General features: G+C 49.9%; 1 protein-coding gene across 1 annotated transcript; it reads left to right on the top strand.

Moving 5' to 3' along the window:
• LOC104364287 (cystathionine beta-synthase) lies at nt 1–23,705 on the top strand. The gene is made up of 16 exons (XM_009970888.3): nt 1–12; nt 1,805–1,959; nt 5,595–5,701; nt 7,690–7,824; nt 9,236–9,315; nt 10,521–10,652; nt 11,944–12,013; nt 13,300–13,391; nt 14,538–14,663; nt 15,688–15,772; nt 17,407–17,512; nt 18,102–18,173; nt 19,424–19,558; nt 20,115–20,223; nt 20,974–21,058; nt 23,608–23,705. Exons 1-16 carry the CDS (start codon nt 1–3, stop codon nt 23,703–23,705), a joined length of 1,599 nt encoding a protein of 532 aa, XP_009969190.3.
• Nucleotides 23,706–25,261: the final 1,556 nt, after the last annotated feature.

Below are 25,261 nucleotides of genomic sequence, written 5' to 3' on the forward strand. Positions count from 1 at the left end.
ATGGCAGAAATGGTAATTAAGACTGCTCTTGGACTCACATGTCGAGCCACAAATTAATTAGATAATCAGGTCCCAGCCATAAGAGCGTGCTAGCTGCTTGCCTGGCCGCTGTGGGTCAGCTGGGCTTCGTGGGTGCTGCAGGCAGCCCGGGTGTCCGGGGGGGTGCAGAGCAGTGGCTTTATGGCCTGGGAGGTAGATGATGCTCCACAGACCTGCTGGCCACCGCTCTCTGCGCTCGCATGTTGGCTCCAGCATCTTCCTGTCGGTGGTCTGAATTCCCTCCCCGGGGAAGTGGCTAGAGTGGGTTTTTCACATCCCCTCCCCTCCACGTGGCATCAGGCCTGGTATTCCTGCAGGCAGTCATCTGCATTAAGACATTCAGAGGTATTTCTCCTTTGTGTCACTGGTTTGGTTTTATCAAATTTCAAAATTACGTCTTTGCTCTCAATCTGAAGTTAAATGTAGAAAGAAGGTCCAACATCATCCCCTTGAGATTTTCTACTACAGTAAAGTTAATGAGAGCATTACACTTGCTCTAGTTGCAAAATGCACCACCACAGTAGTGTAGGAAGATAGGGCAGGCTATGCTACAAGAAGCAGGTTAACATCAACTTTCACCATCAATCGAAGAAAGACACAAGTCTCCAATCATGACCCTACTGAGCTGCAAGGTCCCTGTATGCAACAAAGGCTGAATCAGGACAAATCAATTCTGTGAACAAGCCAGAAAAGAAACTTCCAACTGCCAAAATCATGTGTCTTTTCTCCATGTGGCTGGTTTCCTTAGCACAAAAAGGTGGCTGATGAATTTCAGAGAGGGTTACACCAGAGAGGGTCACACCAAAGCTCCATGTGACCCCTGTTCCTGCTATTGGTCAGTAGCAGATGCCAAGAATAAACTATAAAACCAGACCCCTCCTTTTGTCTGTAAATGCACAAGCAATACAGAGAAACCAGCACAGCAAATTACTACGTTCACAGAGCCCAGGTACCACCAGGGCCAGTGTGTTTAAAAGACACTAATGAACATGACCTTTGCAAACTTGTTTAACCCTTTTTTGGTTCCACTTTTACCTGCTCTGCTCCTATAGTTGCTCCCGATAATTTCATTTTGCCTTATTATTTGATGCTGAGAAACAAAAAAGTGTTCCTCAGTCACCTTCTCCAGATCCCCCAGGATTTACAGCCCACTCTCACCACTAGCGACCTATGCCATTTCCAGTCTGATGAGTCCTCCTCTATTTAAGCTATTTTGCTGTGGAACTTGCCCTGTACCCCTGAGCACCTTTGCTGCCCTTCCCTGTTGTTTTGTTTCTACCAATTCCCTCTTTTCCCTTTTAATACACTTGGATGCCAGGGTAGAGGTGTCCTCTGGCCCTCTGAGGCACACTATCACCATATAAGTATTCTCAAATTATTGCTGGGTAGAATTCTCTACAGTTTCTTCACTTCTAGGGTGAAAAATACTGCTCTTGACCAAATAATCAAATACAGAGCACCAAATTTCCTAGTGGAGAGGATGCTTTAATGTACATTAGAGGAGAGGAAGACTTACGGGAGGTGGTGGTTAGGTGATGATTTGCCATGTATGTGGTCTAGTATGCCATTCTGAAAAGAGCAATTTGATGCATCTGTAGAACTGGGTTTCTGAAATGCCGCTGTAGGGATGCCCCATGCAGGCTGGCCAACCTGCTTTCACACCCAAACAGGGAAGTCATTCCTTGCCTTCAACAATTATTACCCAGGTGCCTGCCTGCTCACTTGTTCTCCCAGGTGACTATGGGTCTGTATTTCTACATCACAGGAGCTGGCCAAGACGTGTCTACTCATGAATGGCAGTTGCGTGGAAAGTCAGGAAAGCAAAACTGACAGCATGTGGATTCTTCCCAACTTGCCCAGTAAGTGCACATGGACAGCTGCAACGCCTGCCACCAAGTCTCCACACTCCTATATGCCCTTGTAAGTGATTTTTTCATGCTGGTTATTTCAGATTGCAGACAGCTTGGTATCTTTTTCTGAAGATTAAGTACTATTGTTACACCAGGATGGTCATGACCAGAAGCCAGTAGTTTGACAATACGTTCTGTTAATGATGGTCTATTTTCCAGAAGGGAAAACTCACCTAGTATCTCCTCTCCACAAAGAACTTTCTCACTCCCTTTAATCTTGCAGAAAGATGTGGCTTGCTCAAGACTCAGCTCTTTGTTTTCCAGCACACATTTGAAAGCATCTGACAGTTTGGGGTATCTCATTTTAGAAGAATTAAGATGAACATGATTTACAGGTAGATTTCAACCAGGAACTTGTACATTTCTGCAAAGTTGACTTCACAAGATCTGGTGCTGCACAGAACTGCCTAGGCACTTGAGGAAATGCAGTAATGTCTCTCCCGGCTGCATGCGTACAACCCTAAGCTGTTGCACCCATCTTGTTGTACAGCACGGTCAGCAGCAGCCATGCAGTCATGTGTAGTGGGTTTCCTCCCAGGGTAAGGTAAGCCTGCCAAAGTGTCCAGACTAGACTGGATGGGATGTGCTTTATTGGTCCAGCAAACCAGACCCACACAAGCTATTAAAGATAAGGCTGTTCTATAAATGTCAAGGGAACTGTGGTCACGTCCCTGCTGTGCTAAAGATGTAAAACATTAATTCAGCTCCAGCATGTGAGGAACTGGAGCCCATGGGAGGTGTGTCACTGCTCTGCGTGGACGCCTGCCTGCCTGCCTGGGGGAGATCTGTTCGGCATGCCAGGCAGGCCATGGCCAGAGCACAGCCACCAGCATGCGTGAAGCCCAGAACAGCCTCTGCGTCTGGGCCATGAAGGAGGGAGGAGTGGGCTCCACAGCCTCAGAGCTGACCCAGCAAACATGCATCCTGCAGGCACGGTGCAATCCCTGCAGCTAGCGACTGAAGATAGGATCAGCTGCTTTTAGTCAAACTGTTATTATTTTTTTTCTCAGTTACCTTGCTGAGCAGGATAACATTCTTAGTTTTTAGCAATTTAGCATCAGGGTGACATGAGGCAGCAAGGCAGGTCCAGTGCCAGGGCCCATCCCATCCCCCCGGCAGAAGCTGGGCAGCTGAAGGGGGTCACTGGGGCAGCCCCAACCCCGGGCATCGGGCACCTCCCTGGGGATGGGGTCTGGCTGATGGGGCCCATGCAGCATCGCTAGGGCAGGGACTGAAACATAATCCACTGTACAGAAGTGAGGAAAATACACTGGGACACATCACACCGTTTCTTTTACTTTGCAGCAGAGCATGGAGGGGGGTGTTTGGTTTCTCTGCTCTGAGTAAACCACAGATGGCAGGCAATGTAGCCAAAATCTCTGGAATTTCTGAGATTCCCATGTGAAGCCTGATTGAGTTTTGGAGGTAGAAGCAGTGAATGGGGGTGGAGGGAGAATACAAGATGCTATTTTAATTAAGAATATTAATGATTTATTTTTTTCCAAAGATACAGAGGTAGACTAGTTCTGATATCCCTTGAGCCAATTCTGATCCACTAAAACCTCAGTAAGAACTGCTTGGTTTGCCAGGACATCTTATGGAATAAAATGCCAGGAGTAAAAGCAGGAATCTTGGAGAAAAGCCATCCTGGTCCACTGTAAACCCAAACTAACACCAGCAGCTGCAGGACTAGAGTGTCCCCATCACATCCTTTAGAAGCACCAAAGGCAGTTGCCACAGAACCTTGTATCCTCATAGACCTGTTGCCTTCAGGCACACACACAGAGCTCACACAGCTGGGGAAGGAAGCTGACCATGCTACTCTCATTTCTGTAGCAAAATATGGTATTGATTAGGAAAGGAGTTGGATAGAAACTGCGGAAAATTTGTCCCAGAGTGAGAGAAAGGTTATTCTTTTTAGGGGGTGGTAGCTGGTGGCAATGCAAAAGAGCAGTCCAGTTTCTGGTTCCCATCTTCATCCTCCCGGCAAGGCTCACCCCGGCACACAAGGCAGCATGGGTTGGCTTCCCCCTCCCCATCCCCTTGCCAGGCTCCACCACTGCAGACCCCGGAGCTGCACAGCACCTTGACATGCCACATCACACCTTGCTGGGGTTCAAAGGACACAGTAGCATCTCATTTGCCACAATTACTAGCTGAATGTAAATAAATGCCCTTTCTTTCTTCTCTCCAGCTGATTTCCTGCAATCTAGATGTGTAATGTAATACGCAGGTCACTCGCTTGAAAGCCAGGCTCTAGTTAAATGCTGCCTGAAGGAGTTGGAGTCTCCCCATGTCATGGCCCAGCTCCACTGAAATCCCTGAGATTTTCAGTGGCTTTTAGAGCAGATGGAAAATGGCTGAAGCTGTGGGGGGAAGCTCATTTATTGAGTTATTGCCTCACATTTATCAGCACTCAATAGAGGTTGCGATGTGCATGGTAACACTTTCCATGGAGGGAGAAGTAACAGCACATGTGTAATACTCCATCATTTCTGGACTTGAGATGTAAGGAGGCTGGCTCCTTTTGGTAGTAAAGAACTGCACTAAACCACTACCCCTGTACTCTTTCAAAGCAAAAAATGTGTTTATATCACGCTTGCAAAACCTGGAAGGAGGCGTGTGTGTCTTTCAGTAAATCAACATGTCAACCCTGCACCATATGGACTTGCTGTCAGCAGACAGCCATCTGCCTGGTTGTGATAACAGACAAGGATAACTTGGGTTCAAGGTTCAAAGGATGATAGTAGGTGAGCATTGTGGAAAGGAGAGCTGAGCGGCGAAGGAGTGGGGCTTTGTCACCACACTCAAGAAAGATACGTGCTGGCCAACAACCAGGGGCAATACATATGTGGCCCAAATAAATGCAGCCCTCATCAATCTTCTCCTTCCATCTTTTAAAAAGTGCAAGGACACGAGTTCCCTGGCTGCGTGGCAATATGTGTTCAGCTGTGTGTTGGACAAACAAGTCTTTTTCATTCTGGTTGCAATCACTGTGACGTGGTTCTTGGCTTCTGCTGGAGTCTGACCGAGATGAGCAAAACCAGGAGGCTGGATTGCACTGATCCAAGAGCTCGGTTTAATTATTTGCAAAAAAAACCCCTGCAGAGTCCTCTGTGGCTTGGGCCTTTCTGATGACTTGAAGCCATCCTTGCAAGTCTCGGAGTCCTGGCCAGGCAAGCAACAGTTGGCCCAGAGATAGCTGAAACTGTGAAAAGCAGAGGCGGTTCTGGGTAGGACACAGGAAAGAGCAGGAGCCTTGTATTGTGCACGCCCTCCTGGCTTTCTCACCCACTACATAAAGTCCTGAAGCTTGTCAGCTCTTCTCACATCACTTAGTTATAGGCCTGGCCCAGGGCGTTGCAGAACAAGACATTTCAGAACAGCCCTGAAAATTAATTACCTTATTTTTATATGAAAAAGAATTAATAATTCTTTGTAAGAGTGATGGAAAATGGTAACTAGCTCCTGTTGCCATTAATTGTCAATGGGGACCTTTTCTCTTGGAGTTGGGGTGTCTCTCAGTGGCCTTGCTAAAGCTGCTGAAGCCTCACTCGGATTTGATCTTGGTTCATGTTGCATAACTGTTGCTTTGATTTGACTTTTTTTTGTTGTTGTTGTCGTTCTTTCTCTGCATTATTTCAGGCCAGAAGAAGCAAAGATCTTGCCCAACATCCTGAAGAAAATTGGCTGCACCCCAATGGTCCGAGTCAACAAGATTGGGAAGTCCTATGGGCTCAAGTGTGAGCTCTGTGAGTGTTCCCTTTGCACCAGGTTTTTCCATGCCATGAGGTGAGGGTGAGGGGCGATGTTGGAGGGGGGCTTCAGAAGAGGCTCTGTGGAAAGCAAGGATAGATGTGGAAGGCCAGATGTGGCACGTGTTGGTTACTCCTGCTTACTAGGTTACACTAGTCATTTGTCAGACCAAACAGGATGGTTTCAAGGTCCAATGAGCAGAGGGATAATAGTAGTGGAGGCACCTCTCCTCCCAAATGACTGCAGCATAAGCTTCCAGCAGGACCCCAGTCCTCCCCTGAGGGGATATTAGCGCAGTGCTGGTGCTGTCTCCCATTAAGGTTTCTTTTAGCCTGCTCACCTACAGAAATAAGGATGATATGACTAGGCTGTCTCAGTGTATATGGACTTTTCAGTCTCCTCTCCTATAATTTTTAACCCTACTTGATTAATTTCAGCCAAATTGAGCAGGACAGCAGGATTCAGGCAATAAGGCTCACGAGCACCACATAGCTGGGTAGGAAGGAGACTCGATGAGAGTTCACTTTCAATAAAAAGGCACAGCGGGACCTTGTGGTCCTGTCTGGCAGCCGGGAATCCACTTGGCAGCCAGTCCTCACCGGCACACAGCCACACGGAGCCGGCTCTGCTCTTTGACCAGGTCCCCTCTCGGGATCTGGGATCCCCAGGCCCTAAACCCTGCAACCTCCACATTGCATGGCTTCTTGCTGCATGGAATGAGGCCTCAGGGAACGGTGGGGCAGGGTTGGCAGAGGTGGGAGGACAGGCCTGCAGTGCCTGGTCCCCCTCTGAAGCAGTCTGTCCCTTGGAGGATGTCTTGCTGGGGAAAGCACCTAACGGGAGCGGAGGGATTTGGTGCAAAAGGCAGTGGGGAAGCCCAAGAGACCCTGTTTACTGGGATGGTGTCTCCCTCCCCTGGCGCAGGAGGGGAAGGAGAGCAGGACAGCCTGAGCAGCTGCATGGGCCTCTCCGAGCTGCAGGTCAGCACAGAGACTCTTACCAAGCAAATATGAAACTGCTTGCAGCAGTGCTGTGTCAAGGAAGCAGTTACAGTTGGACACAATTGCCTTGTAACCTCTGTGCCTCCAGGGATGTCTGAGTAGCCAAAGTTTTGACAGTTTTGCATTATAAAATGTAATGATGAGCACAAGATTTTCCCCATTGCTCTGGCTGTTTGGGTATTGGGTTGATTTGTCAGCCTGAAGTAGCTGTCTCTGCTAGGAGGAAGTGAAAGACATCCTGAAAGTACCCATTTCTCCCTGCTGTCTGTAAAACAGAGCTCAGTACCATCAGTTCAGATGTAGATGCTCATCAAAACCTTGGTGTGAAGAGTCCTGCCCTGAGCATTAAGAGTGTGGAGGGCCGATTAGGAACAGAGTTTGAGTGAACCTTGGGAAGTCTCCGTTACTTGGCTTTTGGTAGCTCAGCTAAGAAAGCATAATTTTGGCTGACGCTTGAAAGTGCCTTTTCTATTGTTTGTTTTTCTTTATGGCACCCGATTCAGGACTACAGATCATCCCTACAGAAGGGCACATTTTTAGATACCTATTAATAAGTGCCATGCCCCAGAAAAGACTGTGAGACCTTGCTGTTAACCCTGACAGCGCCTTGCTCAGAGAAAAGGCCTCAAGGCAGGGCAGCAAGGTGTATCATACTGGTGTGGGACTTTACACCTAGCAATCGCTGTATGGCCAGTTGATTCTAAACCCATCCAGGAATTACTAGGCCTGCCCATTGCCTTCAGAGTGCTGCAGGTAGATGGAACATGAGGGAAAGATGAACTGTGAGCGGTTACACTTGTGAGCAATCCCATGACAAGCTGTAGCACCCTGTCAGCAGGTGGTGGATGCTCCCCTGAGCAAAGGACTGTCCCTCAGAGGAGGAATGGGTGTCCTAAAATGACTGCCATGAAGGCTGGGGGAGCAAGGAACTGGTGCTCCCGGCTGCAGCTTGTCCCTGACAGAGACTCCCTTTACATTTCCAGTGGCAAAATGTGAGTACTTCAATGCGGGGGGCAGTGTGAAGGACCGCATCAGCCTGAGGATGGTGGAAGATGCAGAGAGAGCTGGGATTATAAAACCAGGAGACACACTGATTGAACCCACTTCAGGAAACACAGGTGGGAAGGGCAGGGATGCTCCCCCCGCCGGGGTACGCGGCCAGGGTGGCATTTCCGAGGGGCTGCAGGAGGGGCAGGGAGAAAAGGAGCTCTTGCATGTGCAGTTACAAAGTCAGCTTGGGGACCCACAGCCCTGGCTCTGTCCCCTCGGCCCCCCTCCTGGTGGCCACGGGCATCCTGGGGTGATGAGATGCCTCATTGCTGAAATTCCTGGGGTCCTATGGGGGTCCCACACCTTCACAGGCATGTCCAGCAGGTTACCCTGTGGCAAGGCAGACAGCCTCAGGAGCTGGGGCAACCCCGGGTGTTTTCAGGCTGGGAAGCTCTTGAATTATTCAGAGGTTCCCAGAAAGAGTTTCCCTGATGAGCTAGAAGATAAATCATGTTTTTTTTTTTTTATCTTGCCAACTGTCATGATACTCAGGCACTAGATTATGGTGGGGTACAAGATGAGGGGGGAAAACAGTTCAGCCTCTCCCCTATTTTGCAGCCTGCACAGGACCACCAGTGCAAGTTTCCATGTCCCATTGCTGCTCTGTGCACCAGCAGCCCCACCACGGCAGGGACATGTGTGTGTGCATAGCGTGATTTCCTGCAAAAGGAGACTGCCAAGGGGGTCTAGACGGGGTTGAGGCCAGGTCCCTCACTGTGCTCGCCGCCTCCCCCTCTCTAGCCATGCAGAACGGGGCTCATCTCTAGGAATTTTTCTCCTTACTGGACTGTTGATGCAGGCATCCCAAAGCCAGCCCCCGCCTTGCCCCAGCCACCCCCCCAGACACGGGGGTGAGGGGATCCGTGTGCCCCCAGGGCTGTTCCCCAGGCGGCTGCGCTGGCTCCCGGCCCACCCGGGGCAGTCAGGGCGGCACCACACTCCGTCCAGCCTCTTGCAGGGACACGCTGCTTCAGCCTCACCTTCCTCTTCTAGCTGGGGAGCAGCTGGCTCCATCCATCACCCCCAGTGACATCGGAGCAGAGGTCCCCTTCGCCTGCTCGCCACGGGGTGACATGTCATGTGTGTGTGTCCCCCAAGTGAGACCGGTTGAGGGAGGACGGGAAGGCACTCCTGAAGCAAAATCACCTTGCTCCTGTGTTTCGGAAAACAAAGGAATTGGCCTGACCCTCAGTGAGGGGAATAAAAGGCTCCCCAGCCTTGCCAGTTGCTCTGTGCCACCCTAAGAGACTCCTGCGAGCAGGAGGGGTGCTGCAGCTTGGCTCTCGGGTTAGTGCATCCCCACCATGCTCCCTGGCACATCCCGAGAGGTTCGCGGATGGTGCCCTCACGTGTAGCTCATTGGTGAACATTTCTAGGTTCCATTCGCTGGCGGGAGGGAGGAAGGTAGGAAGCAAAGCACGTCAGTCAGCCTTGCGAAATGCTGTTGTCAACCGATTCCCTTTCCTCCCCACCACCTAGGAATCGGGCTGGCACTGGTAGCTGCAGTGAAGGGTTACCGCTGCATCATCGTCTTGCCGGAAAAAATGAGCATGGAGAAGGTCAGAGCTCTGTACTGTATTACCCCACAGCTGGGGAACATCCCCTTTCCTGCCTCTCTCACAGAGTGCCCACTCCTTTAAAGGGTAACGAGCCTCACCGCACACACTGACATAACTTTTGTAGCTATTCAGAAGATTTCCTCTTGATGAAAAAAAAAGCACACTGTGGTGGCCTGGCTGATTATCTAGCGCCAGTGGTGATGCTGGGGTCATGTGTTAGCCAAACATGGTGTGTGGCTGCACAGAAATGGAGCAATATCTGCTGTCTGCGAGGGAGAGGGCTGGATGGAGTGGAGGAGAGGCAGGCAGGTGCCAGGGCTCAGCTGCTGGTCCTTCTAACTTCCTCTCTGACAACTGTTGTAAAACTTGGTCTCTCTGTCTTTACGGTTTTCTTTAACCTGAAGACATTTATGGTTGTCTGAGCTGCTTTCCTGAGATGATGGAAGTCAAGTCACTTGCACCAGAGCTGACAATCAGGTAAAGCTGCTGTCCCAGAGATGGCAGAAACTCCACCTTGGGGACCCTAAAGTCTCACAAACTTCTCAGCTGAACTCATGCCAGTGAAGCCAGATCTGGAGTCTGACTTGGCTCAAAATGGAGCCTTTCTCCAAAGCACCACCCTCATTTTAACCTAAATCTCAGGCTCAGTCTGGATCAGAAGCTACCTCCAGCTGCCATGGGCTTCATCTCCAGGTGCCCCGACACTTACCTATCCTTCTCTTTTTAACCCATTCTGCCCCCGACATCCGCATCTCCCCATGGATTAATACCCTAGGGCTGATTTGTAGTTGCTCCTTCGCCATGCTTGGTGAGAGGAGAGAAGGGACTTGGGGCAAAAACAGCTTTAGGACCTTGTCCCTGCATGCAGATAGAAGACGCTGCTCCCTACCCTGGTTCCCTCTGCCCAGGCACCAAGGAGCAACACAGTGTTACCTACCCCTGCCGTGTCCCCAGCCTGCCCTCCGAGTAGGACAGGGCACAAGGCCAGGCTTGAATCCCTGTGCCAGCTTCAGGCAGGAGGCCGTGGGTGCCAGGAGGATGTCAGAGATAGTATAACCGAGAATTGGACATTGTATCTCCAAATGCTAAATGTCTCCCACATGCAAAGCTCCTCTGGCATCTGGCGCTGCCATGAGCCTGCAGGTTCAGATTACCATTGCTACGTGGGATCAGTTGCATTACATCTACTCTCTTCCCTACCAAAGGTTGATATTCTGAAGGCGCTGGGTGTTGAAATTGTGAGGACTCCCTGCACCCGCTTTGATGCCCCGGAGTCTAACATTCGTGTTGCCTGGAAGCTGAAAAATGAAATCCCAAACTCTCACATACTGGACCAGGTAAACACCATTCCTTCTCTGACTGTCTTTCCAAACACTGTTTATAACAGTGCTCCAAGTGTGCCAGTGTTTGGGGGCTTCGCTCAAACTGGCAACGGAGGCAGATTTCATCAGTGTTTTACGGCGTTTGAAACTTAATCGCCTCTCTGTAAATCATGGGGTGACAGAAACAAAATAAGGGACACTTCCAAACCTGTAATACTTCTGCCAAAGCCGGGATGTGGGTGAGGCTGGGTTTTCTTGCACAATTCAAAGACTCCTCAGTTTGCTTCAGATTTAACTCTGACCTGAAAAAAAAAAAATCGCTTTTTATGCCTGGCTAGCAGCCTCTGTTCTGCCTCAAAAGTAAGCTTCATGCTGTAAAGGACAAACACCAACGATTCATTTCAGCATTTCCTGCAGCACTGGGTCTTGTAGAGGAGGGCACTTTTCCCTCCAGTCTGACCCCACTGCAGGAAGACATCCCTATAGTGAGTAGGAAGGCCCTATAGTGCAGAGAAGTCAGGGAAGCTCCTTGCTTTTAAGAAAAAGGGAGCTCAGTGCCTGCATGTGCTTTTAAGAAGCAGCCTGGTCTACAGGTGTGAACATGGGGCCGCAGACATTTCAGTGCCGTACCTGTGTACCCCCTCTGCTAAATCCCTCTCTACAGGTAGGACAACTACTCTGGCCCACAGTCCCCAGCCACCTAACGTGCTGCACTGCCAACAACAAATTCCCCTAAATGACAAAGCAGCTCTCAAAATTAGGTATCTATGAGCTACTTGAAAAAAGTTTTCTAATATGGTTTTTGACAAGGGATTTTTTTTTGTTGTTTTCTGAGCTTTTTAGGAGTATTGCGGGGCTGTGTTTTCAACTTTTTCAAGGCAACAGAAAAAGTTAAAATGCTTCTATCTAAGCAATAGCTAAAATACTGAGAAGATCTCTTCCCTATGGCAGCTAGGGCTTTAACAAAGCCATCAGATCCCACAAAACCTGGCAATGCAATATATGGGACAGCCACACCTTCCCCACACCAAATGGGCACCAAGTGCCAGAGAATGAGTGACTGTTTGTGGGCACATTTAATCTTCCAGTGTGAACAAATCCCAAGTGTCCTTGGAATTCTGTCCCAAAGTGACAACCAAGAGCAATACCTGTGACCTGGCCTGGCTGGGTTGCAGTCCACCCCTCGCCAGGGAGAGGAGGGGGCAGTTGCATGCTTTGGGTAAAGCTTGTCAGGAGCTATTGCTAGTTTGGTATTTGACCTATGCTTCACACAGTAACTCATGCTGTTCTCTGTTGAAATAAACAGTACCGAAATCCAAGCAACCCCCTGGCTCATTACGACACCACAGCTGAGGAGATCCTGGAGCAGTGTGAAGGTACCATCTGAGCTGTTGTTTCTACGTGCTAAGGATGTGCAGAGGGCCATAGTCCCCTCTGAGAGGCTTATTCTACATCATTTACTAACCTAAATGTCTAGAAACAACCAAAAGGGCCTCTGGAGAAGAAGATACCCTTAATTATACTGACACACAGAGTGTAGCAACTTCTCATAATCCACTCCAGATACACCTGAGCCTGCAGGGCTTTCCTGCTATGGCCTCCCATTTCAAAAGCCTGAGGGAGGAGACCAGAGGCTTAACAAATTCAGGCTGTACCCAAGGAGGAAGAACCCATCTCTTGGTGGCTACTACATCTCTGCGAGCTGTCAGCTGGGAACACAAGATGGCCCAAGAGGCCTCACTGGGGAATATAAATCCATCAGGGTACAGCAGGCTGCATCTGATCCAGCACACTCATTTGCAAATCAAAATAGACTGAAACTTCACAGACTAATGACATTTGATATGACAGCTGGGGGAGGATAAAGGACTATCCCAGTCCGTGTCTGTGCAGATAGACAGAAGTGAAATTTATTACCAGTACTGGGAGCACTGCAAAATGTAAACAGGTCTCAAAGGTTTTAACTGGAGAGCAGTTATTGTAACAGTAAAGCAGTTAGGTAGCAATGGGAACAGGAGAATCCCAGCCTTCCCTCCACTACAACGTTTAGATTTGCTCTTACTGGCTGCCAGCAGTGAATTACAAGTCCCCTTTCCCCAGTGCAGTTGGAGCAGAGGGCTCTGAAGGCCTGACTGATTCTGCTCCTACCAGTCCTAAATCAGTATTATTTCACTGATGCCAGTGAGGCTACACCTGACTGACACAGGTGCTAGGGCAGAGCTCTGCCAACTCTCCACTGTGGATGCTGACACTAGCTGAAAAGCTGTGCCTGTTATTGATAGGTGTTGTTATTCATGTGCGTGTTTTGCTTCCACATGGTGCGGTTTGAAAGGTCTGGAAGTGCTGAGATACTGCCTCCCCCTTAAGCCAGTAGATGCCATAGACACAGAAATCATGGAGACCAGTGGGAGATCTGGAGATCCCCTTTAGCCCCCTGCCCTGAGGCAGGATCAGCTGTGCTCAGATCCTGCAAGCTCATCTGAGCTTCTCCACAGGACCACACTTTGGCCGCTAGCATGACCTCTGCCTATCCTTTCCGCACACGGGGTTCTAGCAGCCAAGGGGCACGGGCTCTGCATCTGCGCAGGGCCCTGAATAAAGGGGAGACCGTGCTGGAGGCCATGCTGAGTCCCTGCAAGCCTCTCTCTTCCCTGACCCACAGGCAAGGTCCACATGGTGGTGATTGGGTCTGGCACAGGAGGCACCATCACTGGCGTTGCCAGGAGGCTGAAGGAGAAGTGCCCAGAGTGCAAGGTAAGCTGGGAGCCAGCGCTGCCCACTGGGAGCCGTGGCCCCCCTGTGTTTTCCTGCCTGTGCTTTTGAACAAGCCTAACCCCACGGCTCACCTGAGATAGCAGCTGTTGTCTCCACCTATGTGTTTTTCCACAGTGAGCTTGGCTTTTGTTGGAAGCAATTTGGTGTTACGCTCAGCTTGACCTAGATCCGTCCAAGTGCTTTAGAAGTCAAAGGCTCCACAGCCCCATTACTAATGCCACCCTGCCTGGTGCCCTGCCCTTTGCAGGACACTGTCAGACATCCACCACAGAAGAGGCTGGCCCAGCTGACAGCATTACTGCTCCTGGTTAACCTGCCTGCTGGAAGTTTCTATTCTGGCAGCTTTGCAGGGCGTGCAGACTGTGCAAGTGCTTCTCATCTGCCGTTTCAAAAGCCTCCATACTTTATGGTTGAGACCAGTCATAGATGCTCATTCTGCAGAGTTTGTGCTTCCAGGCAGACTGGAAGCTTGACAGTTACTGCCTCTCCAGTGTAGTCAGTGTGTGAGCGATCCCTGATCCACCAGAGGCAAACTGGGATGGTGTGGACCCAGCCACTGGAGGACCTGGCCGTAAGATTACTTTGCTGACTGCTTGAAGCTGCGTGTGGAGCAGTGTCACCGTCCCTTCTTGAGCCGTGTGCTGAGGGAGGCAACCTCAGCCCAGACACAAAGCTATAAGCAACCAGGGAGGTGCCACTGTCAGCCAGCACAACTAGTTCCAGAAAGGATGCCCATGGCCCAGGGTTTCCACAGGTGTGAGCTAGCTAGCTGGCTTCGCGCTGGAGCAGAGTAAGGAGCACTCAAACTATCCTAAGGGTTGAGTTTTGGAAGGGGCAGGCTCTGCCAAATAGGTGATGGCAAACACCCTGAGAGTGATAACTTTATAAACCACCAGTCACTTCTGCAGCAGCTGAACACTACCTAGGATCTATTTAAAAAGCCAGTGGGAAACAGTACCCTTTTATCCTGGAAGCTCTCCATGCTGCCAGCGGATAGGAATATTAATTAATATAATGGAAAGGAAAATGTTGCTGATAAGGATGCGGGTAATTTTTCCTTTAAGTTGTGTGTTTGACTATTTCTGAGCTCCCTTTGTGGTTTAACAAAACTTCCTTCCCTCCAAGATCATTGGCGTAGATCCCGACGGCTCCATCGTCGCTCTGCCCAGTGAGATGAACAAGACGAACACCACAACCATCGAAGTGGAGGGCATTGGGCATGACTTCATCCCTACTGTCCTTGACAGATCAGTAAGTAGCCGTGTGAGGAGAGGCCTCTGTCTGATCTTTGGCTTTTCATCCAGCCTGCTCCCAAGTCAGAGGTCACCCAGCTGTGGCCCAGCGCTAAGGCTACTTGCGTGCTGTCCCGGTGCAGAACAAGCTGTTGGGGGATTGGGACCCCAGCACTAAAGCGTCTCTTTGAGTAAATCTGATTGTAACTGACCTACAAGGAGAAGGCAAACACAGGGGCAAACATGGAATATGCCACAGTACCAGCCTCCTCAGCTCAGCCTCACCAGTGCTCAGAGTGTGCCTCTTTCAGTACGATCACACAGAAGAGGTCAGAGCTGAGGCTGCTCTTCATCACTCTCACATTGCCTGAGCCTTTGCTGTTGCAGGCACCACACGCACACAGCAGAAACCTTGCACCATTTATGGGCTGGAAGACAAGATCCAAGCCATGTAGGACAACAGATCATGAACCTCATACTGCTTCTTGTCATTTTTTTTCTCAGTGTTTCAGTTACAGACAGGCACAGAGCTTTAAAACCCTAATTCAAGTTGGCTGTGTTCCCTGGCCTTGTTCTCAGAAAGGTCCCCCACAGCCCCAGACCCCAGATTCTTTCTGCTTTTAGATGTTGTTAACCACATCTCTGCTGTCAGCGCATGGCTTGAGAGCTGTGACCTGTAATAACCCAACATTCTTTTTGTAGTTGAATCTTATTATGCCTGGCAAAATCTTGACCACAAGTGTAGCCTACCACAGGATATCATGAACACCACTCCCTCTTCTGCATCCTGACTCTGGACCTGTCAGACATCTCTATCTCCCCAAGGAAAGGGTTGCTGGCTGGAAAGACTAGAGGGGTGCCTGCAAGCAAGGACACACTCTCCGGACCAAGGATGCCCTGACAAATGCGTTTGCTTTCAACACGTGTGGAAAGCAGCTCAAAGCTGCCAGATGTTGTAGGCATCAGCACCACGGCATGCCTCAGAAGGTCGGGTCAGACTGAAATAACACTGCCAAGACCCAACCTTCTTGCTTTCTCTTCAGGTGGTTGATCAGTGGTATAAGTGCAATGACAGAGACTCGTTCCTCATGTCGCGCAGGCTGATCAGAGAGGAGGGATTGTTGTGTGGTAAGCACTAATGACAACTGTTGCTTCTCTTAACAAACTTTCTGAACCTCATCCTTTTGGGACCAGAACACTTTGGGGTAGGCCCTCTCTGCATTTTGTGCCTGCTAGGTTAACAGGGCTGAACAGCCAAACCCTGAGCTGGTGCGTAGGTCGCTGTAGACTTCAGAGGTGTGGCAGCCAGCCCGTGGTCTGGGATCTGACTCAGCGGCCACAATAATTATAGAAGCAGTAACTCTCCTCTTACCGGAGCACTTTCGCACATGGAACTGGATCTTCAGGCCTAACTCTTTGTGGTGTAGCATTACACTGGCTGAAGAGAGGATTAATGGGACGTGGGGCAGGACAGATGGGCTAAAACCGTCACTCTGCTAGCAGCTCTGTGAGGCTGTACTCTCTGTCGTTGAACGGTTGCCACACTAGGGGTGCCAGGTTTGGACCAGGAAAGTCTGAAAGTAAAGAAAGTATAAGATGTTCTTACTGAGTATTTCTCCCTGTGCCAACAAGCTGTAAGTGATCCCATCAGCTTTCCAAAGTGAACAGGTGCCCTCAGACAAACCCTGTCTGTACCCTAAGAGCCTCTACACAGCATCAGCTTCTTTTCAGCCTTCCCTGCCACCGATCAGATAGCTATAGGTTTGCATTCAGGACCAGACAATATGCAGGCTTGTAGTTGCAGCTGATAAAAGTCCCGAGTGCTCACATCCAGGGAGTTTTGAAAAAGATCAAACCATTTGTAATGAAAAGCTTAAATGTTGATTTAACCTAGCAGGCACAGAGTCACTGTGTTTCAACAGAAACCACTTGCTGAACTCAATTATAATTTGTGAATAGCTTCATGTTCCCTGCACTGCATTTTTCAGGGCCTTTCCTCATTTGTTTGAAAAATGTGACCTAGTGCTAATTAACCTGCTGTAAAATACGTGCTGCCTTGAATGCAGTGTGTAATTGGCACACAGATAGTGGAATGTGTTTGACTTCCAGTACTCAAACTACTGGTGGAAGAATTGCCTCTGTAAAGCAGGGACCTGCTTTCCCTACGTGCAGCAAACCACATGCGTGCACACAGACACAGGGAGCATTTAAGTCTTCCCATCGCGTTGGCCTGGTATTCCAAGCATGAATGTAATGTTTATGTTTTTTTTCAGTCTTTACAATGCATTTAAAGCCAGTCTTTGATTGCCAAACCTGTCAGCCAGAAGCTCTAGATTTGGCATGGTCTTCTCCTCACCAAAAGGAAGGGTGCAGCATGGGCAGCAGTGGTACAAATATCCCCATATTGAACCTTTCAGCCCTTGGCCTGCCAGCAGAGTCACCACAAGAAGCGGTTTATGAAGTTCATAAGGTGACTCTTATGCTGACTCAAAAGCCCATTGCCAAGAGCCACCATATGAACACTTCCCCTCAGTCCCTACCTCTTCCTGACCCTAAAAGCCTACAAGGCTGTGGGGCCGATTGTCCTCCCGCTCCCACCGTCTTGAGCTGCCCCGGTGTACTTGGTGCCACCTCTGCTACTGCTTTGCCGGGCGCCTCTTTGCCATTTGTCGGGGCAGCGCCGTGCCCCACGTGCCGGGACTGTGGCCCGACACCCTGGGCAGCCCCAACCCTTGGTCTCTCTCTTCTTGGTCCCTGTCCAGGCGGCAGCTCGGGCAGTGCCATGTCCGCCGCCGTGCAGGCTGCCAAGGACCTGAAGGAAGGTCAGCGCTGTGTTGTGATCCTGCCCGACTCAGTCAGGAACTACATGTGAGTTTCTTGCTTCCTCGCTTGCTTTCCAGCATCAGGTTGGGAGCTCCCATAGCCTTCTCCCCCACTCTCTGCATACAGCCTGGGTTGGGGCCACGGGGCCCTCCAGTACATGAGCTTAGCACTGCTGAGCCCAGGTGGTGGGGGTTGCTGCAGAACCACCCCAATAACTCTGACAGCATGGAACCCAGAGTAAGCCCAGAGCTGGGAGTCTCCCTTGAGCATCTCACAGGAAAAAAAAAATAAACAAACAGCAGGGAGAAAGAACATACTACCATGGCAAGCACCAGGGGCTGGGTGTTGGGACACTTGGGTTTTATTTCCTCTTGTGAGTGACTTACTGCACGGAGCAGGAATCAGTCAAGCTACAGTTTTTGAACTTGCATGCCTAAAGTTAGGAAGGCAAATAGCTGGCATGCTTCTAAGAGTTACTGAGCACCCGCAGCTCCTATTGACCTTAAAAGGGGCTAAGAGCAGCCAGCTGCAAAAATCATGGGAGCCCTGGGGCAGTGCTGTGGTCTAGTGCATGAAACAAAGCACGACTTCTTCTGGAAGGCTCACAGACTTACTCTTTGTTGGTGATTTCTAGGTCCAAATTTTTGAATGATAAGTGGATGATAAAAAATGGTTTCCTAAATGACATCCAGGAGCACAAGCCTTGGTAAGACAACTTCTGCTGGTACAAACTCTGCTAAGGGAATCAGATTTCTGAGTCTGGAAATTATTATCTTCAAAGGAAAGTATTATCTTTTAGTATTTAGAAAAAATACAGTCAAGTCCAGATCCCTCTGAGGAGGCCATCTCTTTTGAGCGGTTAAATATCCTAGTTCTCCAAGCAAAGTCTATAAAGGAGCCATTTCTATCCTGAAGTTGCCAATCTGCTCCCACGTGGCAGTCATTGTCCAGGCCACCTAAACCCTGCTGAGCAGAATGGCTGAGGTGGGCATCTAGGTCCACTCAAAACCTCCTCTCTCTACTCCATAGCTGATATTCAAAGGAACGTCAGGCTGGTTGGGAGATGGGTCTCTCCTGTAGCAAGCACCCTTTCAAACAGCTCTGGAGGTCTTTTCAGTCAGGGAACAGCAAATTTTCACTTTCCAGAGCCGTGGGCCAGGAAAGATGACCAACTCAGCTGCCTCCTGGACACCATGGGGAAGAAATCTCCTCAAGGCAGGGAATCACCGACAAACTGTTGATGCCACTTGACATGTGGCTGGGCAAATGCCAGTTGTTTAGAAAGCGCCTAGTCTCACCTTAAAGACAGCAGGTGTGATTGTTGTCACCTGCTCCTTTGAGTTTCTATAACAAAAGATTACTGCAAACTATTTCCTAAACCCAATACATTTCCAAGGCCTCTCGTGCCTAGTTAGAATTGCTCTTGGCCCTTCCAGCCTCCAGCATTGCCCTGCATTTGCTGCAAGGATGAAGGGCTAAGATGAGTTGGGGGTTGCCTGTGGTCCCTAGCAAACAAGCATAGCTTTTCTCTCAAAAGTCACAGGGACATCTTTGTCAGGCTCTCTGCAGGAGAGCTGCAAATGCTGCGTTTTGAGGACCAAGGATAAAACCCAATGAAGTAAAACTGATTGGCTTCCCCACTCATGAGATTGAAGTGAAGCTCTCAGTAGCTTACCTGGATTCAGGACAGCTCAGCACCCTGTCAACTGCTGGCTTGAGCCCTGCCTTTGGAGTCGTAAGAACACTGGGTGTAGAGAAATCTTGGCTTCAACAAGACCTGGCCGCGATGGATTTGTAGGATTACTGCTTTGGGGACAGGAGTAGGGTGAGCTTTTCAGGGAGGCAGAATATCTCTACGTGGTTGGTCTCATCTCTACTGGCCTTCCCTCCCTGAGCGAGGCTCACAGCCATGCAGCAGAGAGTAACAGCTTGGTGCTGCCATTTGTCCTTCAACAGGTGGTGGAACATCAAGGTGCAGAAACTGAATCTCTCAGCCCCTCTCATTCTCCTCCCAGAAGTCAGCTGTCAAAAGGCAATTGAGATCCTCCAGGAGAAGGGATACGACCAAGCTCCTGTTGTTGCTGAATCAGGGTAACTATTTTTACTTGTTACAGAGGCAGCAATTCACAATGGAAAAGCAGCCATGATGACATTAAAGTCCCATTTACTGATTCAGTGATGGGGCTCTTGTGTTGGATTCTGTGATGCATATTTTTAAAATATTATCTGCCTCTTTGTGAAGATTCAAGAAGACTCCCTGTAAATGAGCTAGTTATAATCAAAGCCCAATCCAGTGCCCACCAGACTCAGCAGAGTTTGGATCAGTGCACAGACAAGGGGAGACCAGAGGAAAGGTGAGGGATGGGTGGGAAACCCACACAAATAAGCAACTGAAGAGCCCACAAGTTTTCCTTCTCCCAGCTGCTAACTCCTGGACTGCAATAGCAGACTTTAACTACTGTTAAACCAACGGCTTGGTGAGGACAGGGATCTTCCTGTCCTGCTCAGATAAGGAGAAAGCTGGTGCCTCCTGCTGACGGCAGCAGCAATTTAGTCACCGACTTCAAGGTGAGCAGTTCAGCCCCTGCACGAATAGTGTGCCCTACCTCAGGTCTGACCTTTTGGAAAACTCCCTGTTCCCTTACAGACTTATTTTGGGAATGGTGACCCTCAGCAACACCCTCACCTCAGTGCTGGCTGGAAATGCACAGTTCTCAGACCCTGTTACGAAGGTCGTCTACGACCAGTTCTCAAAGGTACTGCTAAGGCTGGTGTCAACCACTGTCCAGGGACAGGGAGAGGGGGAGAGGTGCGCCATCACCCTGAGGTGTGAGAGGATCTGAGAGAAGAGGTCAGTGAAAAGACAGAGAGGTGAAGGTAGCGAGAGGTGGGGAGGGCGATGGCGACATCACGGAGATGAGGGAAGGACGGGCACCTGCAAAAATCCTGCTGAGCTGTGGGGTTCAGACATGGGCGTTTTCACATCAGGAGCAAAACGTGCACATGTCCACCCCCAGTCTTACATTGTCAGAGGATTTTGTCCAGCTGGGGAATCAGCACCCTCTGAAATCAGAGCCCAGCCATCGCCAGGGCTCAGCAGGCCTGGGGAAGCAGGCGCGGGCTCTGGTGGGACACAGGGCAGGTCCCGTGGGTGTGCAGGGAAGGGGATGCCTGGGTCCCACGGCAAGGGTTCAGCGATGGAGCGAGGCAAACGGATGGTGCTTTAGGGGAGCTGGAGTCATCGCCTCATGCTAACCCATAGAAGCCCTTTGGGCTTGGGGGGGGACAGCGCTGTATTTCAGCTACAGCAAAGCAGGTTTGCAGGTTGCCTGCATTCCCTTCCATCTCCCCAGAACACTGCAGGTGGGTGAAGAGCACCCGATCCTGGTCCAGCTGGGTGCCACCCTGCCCACTCACGGCTACAGTCAGAGGCAGGAGTCAGGCTCCACACCACTGTCCTTTAAATGCAAAGCAAAATGTAAAATGTCTCTTTCTCTCCCATTTAGATTGGCCTGGAGGACAGCCTTGGGAAGCTTTCCTCCATCCTGGAGAATGACCATTTTGCTATCATCGTACACGAGCAAATGCAGTGTAGGTACCTGCAGAAGCACTGTACGGGCTTTGCACAAATGTTTGAGAGGGGAAAGGGAAAGTCTCAAACTGAGCTTGGTAGGTATCAGCGCAGCTGCTCCACATGTGCAGCCCCTGAGCCTTTGCAGGAAGGATTTCTGCCCCATGGCTCTGCAAAGCCCTGGAACTGCAAAATATTAACACATTTTCTTTCCTGACACCACAGGGATGAGGGGAGAGGGGGGAAGCCTTAACCGCAGGAGCCTGGGACCAGCACACTACTGGACAGATCCTGGCCGTGGGAGCTGTGTTGTCCCCCTGTGTGGGGGTGACGCTGAAGCAACCATCAGCTCCATCCCCTCCCCTCCTCTCATGGTTTCCCATGGAAACCCACTTTCGGGGATAGGAAGATATTCATTATGGGATTTCATTTGGTCCCCTCTGACGGTCAAGGTGGACTGCAGGTAGCAGCTTGGGGTGCAGTGCCTTTGCTACACAGCTGTAGGCTCAGGCCTCTAGTAGTCGTTTAGACTCTTGACCTTGAATTCAAATCACTGCCTTGCTGGTTGTGGGCAACAGAGGAAGCAAGGGGGAAGTCAAGGATCTCTGTAGACTTAGCATCCCAATGGCAAGGGCAAAAGGAGCATTTGGGCACATTAGATAAATCTTAGGTGGAATTCAGGCATGTAAGTGCAAGAGAACAAATTATACAGTCTGTATCCCACTCCTTAAAGACCTGCTGTGCATGCCCAGAGGCTGTGCTATCTTCTCTGAACTGCCCTGTTCCTACTTACCACCCTGGGAGATGCAGCCAAGAGCTGTCCTTATACCTGTGTGCCCCAAGGGGTCTGGGTAAATTGATACGTTAGGGGAACTTGGGTGCTGTGTGCTATCAGACACCTACCCTGGAGGCCCGGGGAAAGTCAAGAAAGCTGAAGACAGATGTGTTGGACCGTGAGCAAGCCCTGTGGCCGGGAGTCAGGAGGCACAGGAGGAGTCAGGAGGCACGGATACACACTGATGCGTGCAGCCTGGGGCATCTGCGTACGAGCCTTATCTGGACCATGGCTGGGTACAGGGATGCTCTGCCAATTCGGGAGCACCATTGGACTGGTCCAATAAAGCAGCCGTACCAGCAGCTTTGGTTTATTCTCCAACCACTGTACAACCACCCCCTCCTCAGCCAAGCAAACAGACTCAATAGAGTCACGTGCAGTGGGGCCACATTAGCATGAGGGTTGCTGACACATCCATGGCAGCAGGGATCACACCCTGCTGCTCTTCTGACCAAAACAGGTATGGTGGCAACTGGCTGTTCTGCAAATCTGACCTAACATACCTTTCCAGTACAATTATACCGTAAAAATTCTAGAAGTACAAATTTGGCCTTATCTCAAGGGAGTTGCTTTGTTTAAAATGCTAGCAACAGGAAAAAGCAGTCAGAAGACCCATGTTTAGGTCATCTAAATTAGAGCTGAAGGGTGTCATTATACTCATTTTATGGGCTTACACATTGAGCGTGCAAAGCATTCCTGTGATGAGCAGCATGCATTATTGCACTCTGTCGACTGCCAGCGAAGGGCTGCCTGCTGAACAGGGGGCCTCCGAAACCTGCTGTGCATAAACATCCCAACCCCTCTGTATCACTGTGGCCTCCCGTCCAGAAACCCCACCAGCTCTAAAGCTGGCTTGCAAGTCTAGCCACGTTCCTACAAAATGTTGCAAACGAAAGTCTGTCATTCAAAACTGCCTTTGACGCAGATTTCCAATCGCTCACCATAAATAATGCCAGGCAGAACTTCCTTTCTCATCTGTGCTGTCCTAAAGTAATGAAAATCTATCTTGTATCATATTTCGATATAGATTAAATGGTATCCACAAATTAAATGGTACCCACCAAAAAAATATCTCCCAGCTGTATTCAGGGCCTCTTGCTCTGGTTTTCAAACAACACCCGTTTTCTTTTCCAGAGCTGCTGTTTTAATGCCGTCACAGTTACCCCCTTATTTATTACTTTTTTTCCCACACCTTTGGAGCTTGCATTTTATCTTATGTTTGGACTCTGGTGGCTAGTTTTATTTTTATTTAAGAAAACATTTATCAGATAGTTAAAGCAATTGTTGCAATGCTGTTTTATTAATGGTGGTGTAAGACGTTATGAGAACAGAGTAGAAAGTGTCTCACTGCTGCTTTTAAAGAGTCTCATTAGTTTGGCCTGAAAAGTTTTGTGGTGATAGAAGCAGGACTGGAACAGAGGCTGGATAAAAACAACTGGGAAATTAAGTTTCCTGCTCTGGTAAAGAGTGCGTTATTTGCAGCTAAAACCTCCCTGACGTGATCCCAGTAACCCGACTGAGGCTGCATTGCTCATTTCTGTTGAGGCAGAGCAAAGACAGCTGCTGTCCCCGTTAAGGTTTTCTGTTAATAAATAAATAGCAGCCTCTGCACAGCTGTGGGGTTTTATTTTTAATCATTTTTTGCTATGGAGGTTTTTGTTTGTTTGTTGTTTTTTTTTTTTTTTTTTTTTTCTTGTTTTTCCCCTGCCAAACTGGCATTTTCTGTGCTTACAGTCAATGGAAATGGCAGTTCCTTCATGAAGCAGATGGTGTTTGGTGTGGTCACAGCGGTGGACCTCCTCACCTTTGTCGGCAGAAACGACAAGAAGTAGCAGAGCAGTGTGGCTGCCCCACGTCTGCCCCGCCGGCGGGGCCAGCTCTGCCCCCCGAGCCTGAGCCACCCGGCCAGGGCGCCCGCTGGCCTAACCCGGCTGATGATAGTTTCCCAAAATGACTAGGTGAAAATTGTAATGTAATAACCATTTGTCCGCCAAATGCCACCCAGAATATCACTAAAGAGAAGATAACTAAAGAAATTGCGTTTAATAGCTGTGTGTGGTTACCTGCAGCGACCCAGGGCTGGAGAGGTAACGGGGAGGGGGGGGTGGTGGGGGGTGGTATGGGAAGGGGGGTGGTTGCTGTTGCCCAGATTTTAGCAGCGGTGGGGTTTGGTGTGTTTGCCAGCCACAGCCACCTTGCACTGCCGGTGTTGTAGCTGCTGCAAGCTGCCCCGGTCCCACCAGGGCTGGAGCCTGTCCCTGCCATGACGAGCTCCAGCCTTCCTGAGGGCTGGGGACAGGCCAGGTCATGGCTGCCCCCTCCCGCTCCTCTCCACCCCTCGCAGGGAGGGCTGTGGGCAACCCCCAGAGACCTTCGTTCTCACCCCCCGGCTCCATCTGGGGGGACCAAGGAGGCAGCTCCTTCCTCCCCTCCCTGGGGGCGAGTGGGAGAGGCCAAGCCCCGGAGGAACGCTGAGGAGGGGAGCGGGTGGGACACGGCACCCCGGTACCGAGGGGAGCTGGGCAGGAGGGATGGGAAGGGACAGCCGAGGGCTGTGACGGGCAGTGGGGACGGGGTGCTGGGCAGGTGAGGAGGAACCAGCAGTCCTGTAGCGGCAGCCGGCCTTTGGAAAGCACCTTCCTCACCTGTCGGGGAGCTGGTGGCACCGGGCGTCTCGCCCACTGTCCCGTGGGAGGGGGGCAGTGGACCGAACCCCTTCAAGAGGTAAAGACTCATTCTCACGATACAGTAACTGGGAGAGGGGCTGCGGTTTCACCCCTGTGTCCTGTGACAGTCATCTCATGAATATGCATCCCGAGAGCTCGTTATCAAGGGGTAGAGGGGAAGGAAAAGTCGATCTTAATTTTGCTGTCAGAGTATTGTGTTCCAGGAACTGATAATGAAAGTCAGAAGAGCCATTTGCCATGGCTGCAAATAACATAGATGAAAGCAAATGTGAGAGGAGGGCTGTGGGAACAAACCGAAGTGCCATTGAAACCTGGCGTGGGGGAGTTGGTCTCAAAAGACACTAAGAGCTTTGCAATCTTTCTGTAAGCCTTGGGAGCTGCTCCACAAGATCAACAACCAGTTTTGATTCTGGCTTGCTGCTAAATGGCTAGTCCATACTTTCAATCTAATCTAGCTTGTATGAGACTTTTATTAAATTATAGAATGATGAAGTATTTATATTTAGGATGAGTGTCTCTGCTGTCTTTTGTTTCCTGAGTGACACCAGCTATATCAGATCTTCTGCAAGTTTTTGCTTGAGTAATAACCATATTTGTCCAGAAAAAGTAAAAGCTGGTTAGCTCAACCTTATTGTATTGTATTTATTTTAGCAACTCTGTTGCAAACTGAAGGGTATTAGCCCCTGCATGTATTCCAAACT

The sequence above is a fragment of the Tyto alba genome, unplaced genomic scaffold (genome assembly GCF_018691265.1).
Source record: "Tyto alba isolate M040663 unplaced genomic scaffold, T.alba_DEE_v4.0 Super-Scaffold_14, whole genome shotgun sequence".
NCBI lineage: Eukaryota > Metazoa > Chordata > Aves > Strigiformes > Tytonidae > Tyto > Tyto alba.

Excerpts from the sequence above, each read along its gene's own strand:
- LOC104364287 (XM_009970888.3), top strand. Across the intron at positions 7,825-9,235 it reads ACCCACTTCAGGAAACACAG|GAATCGGGCTGGCACTGGTA; the intron begins GTGGGAAGGGCA and ends CCCACCACCTAG. Across the intron at positions 9,316-10,520 it reads AAAAAATGAGCATGGAGAAG|GTTGATATTCTGAAGGCGCT; the intron begins GTCAGAGCTCTG and ends TCCCTACCAAAG.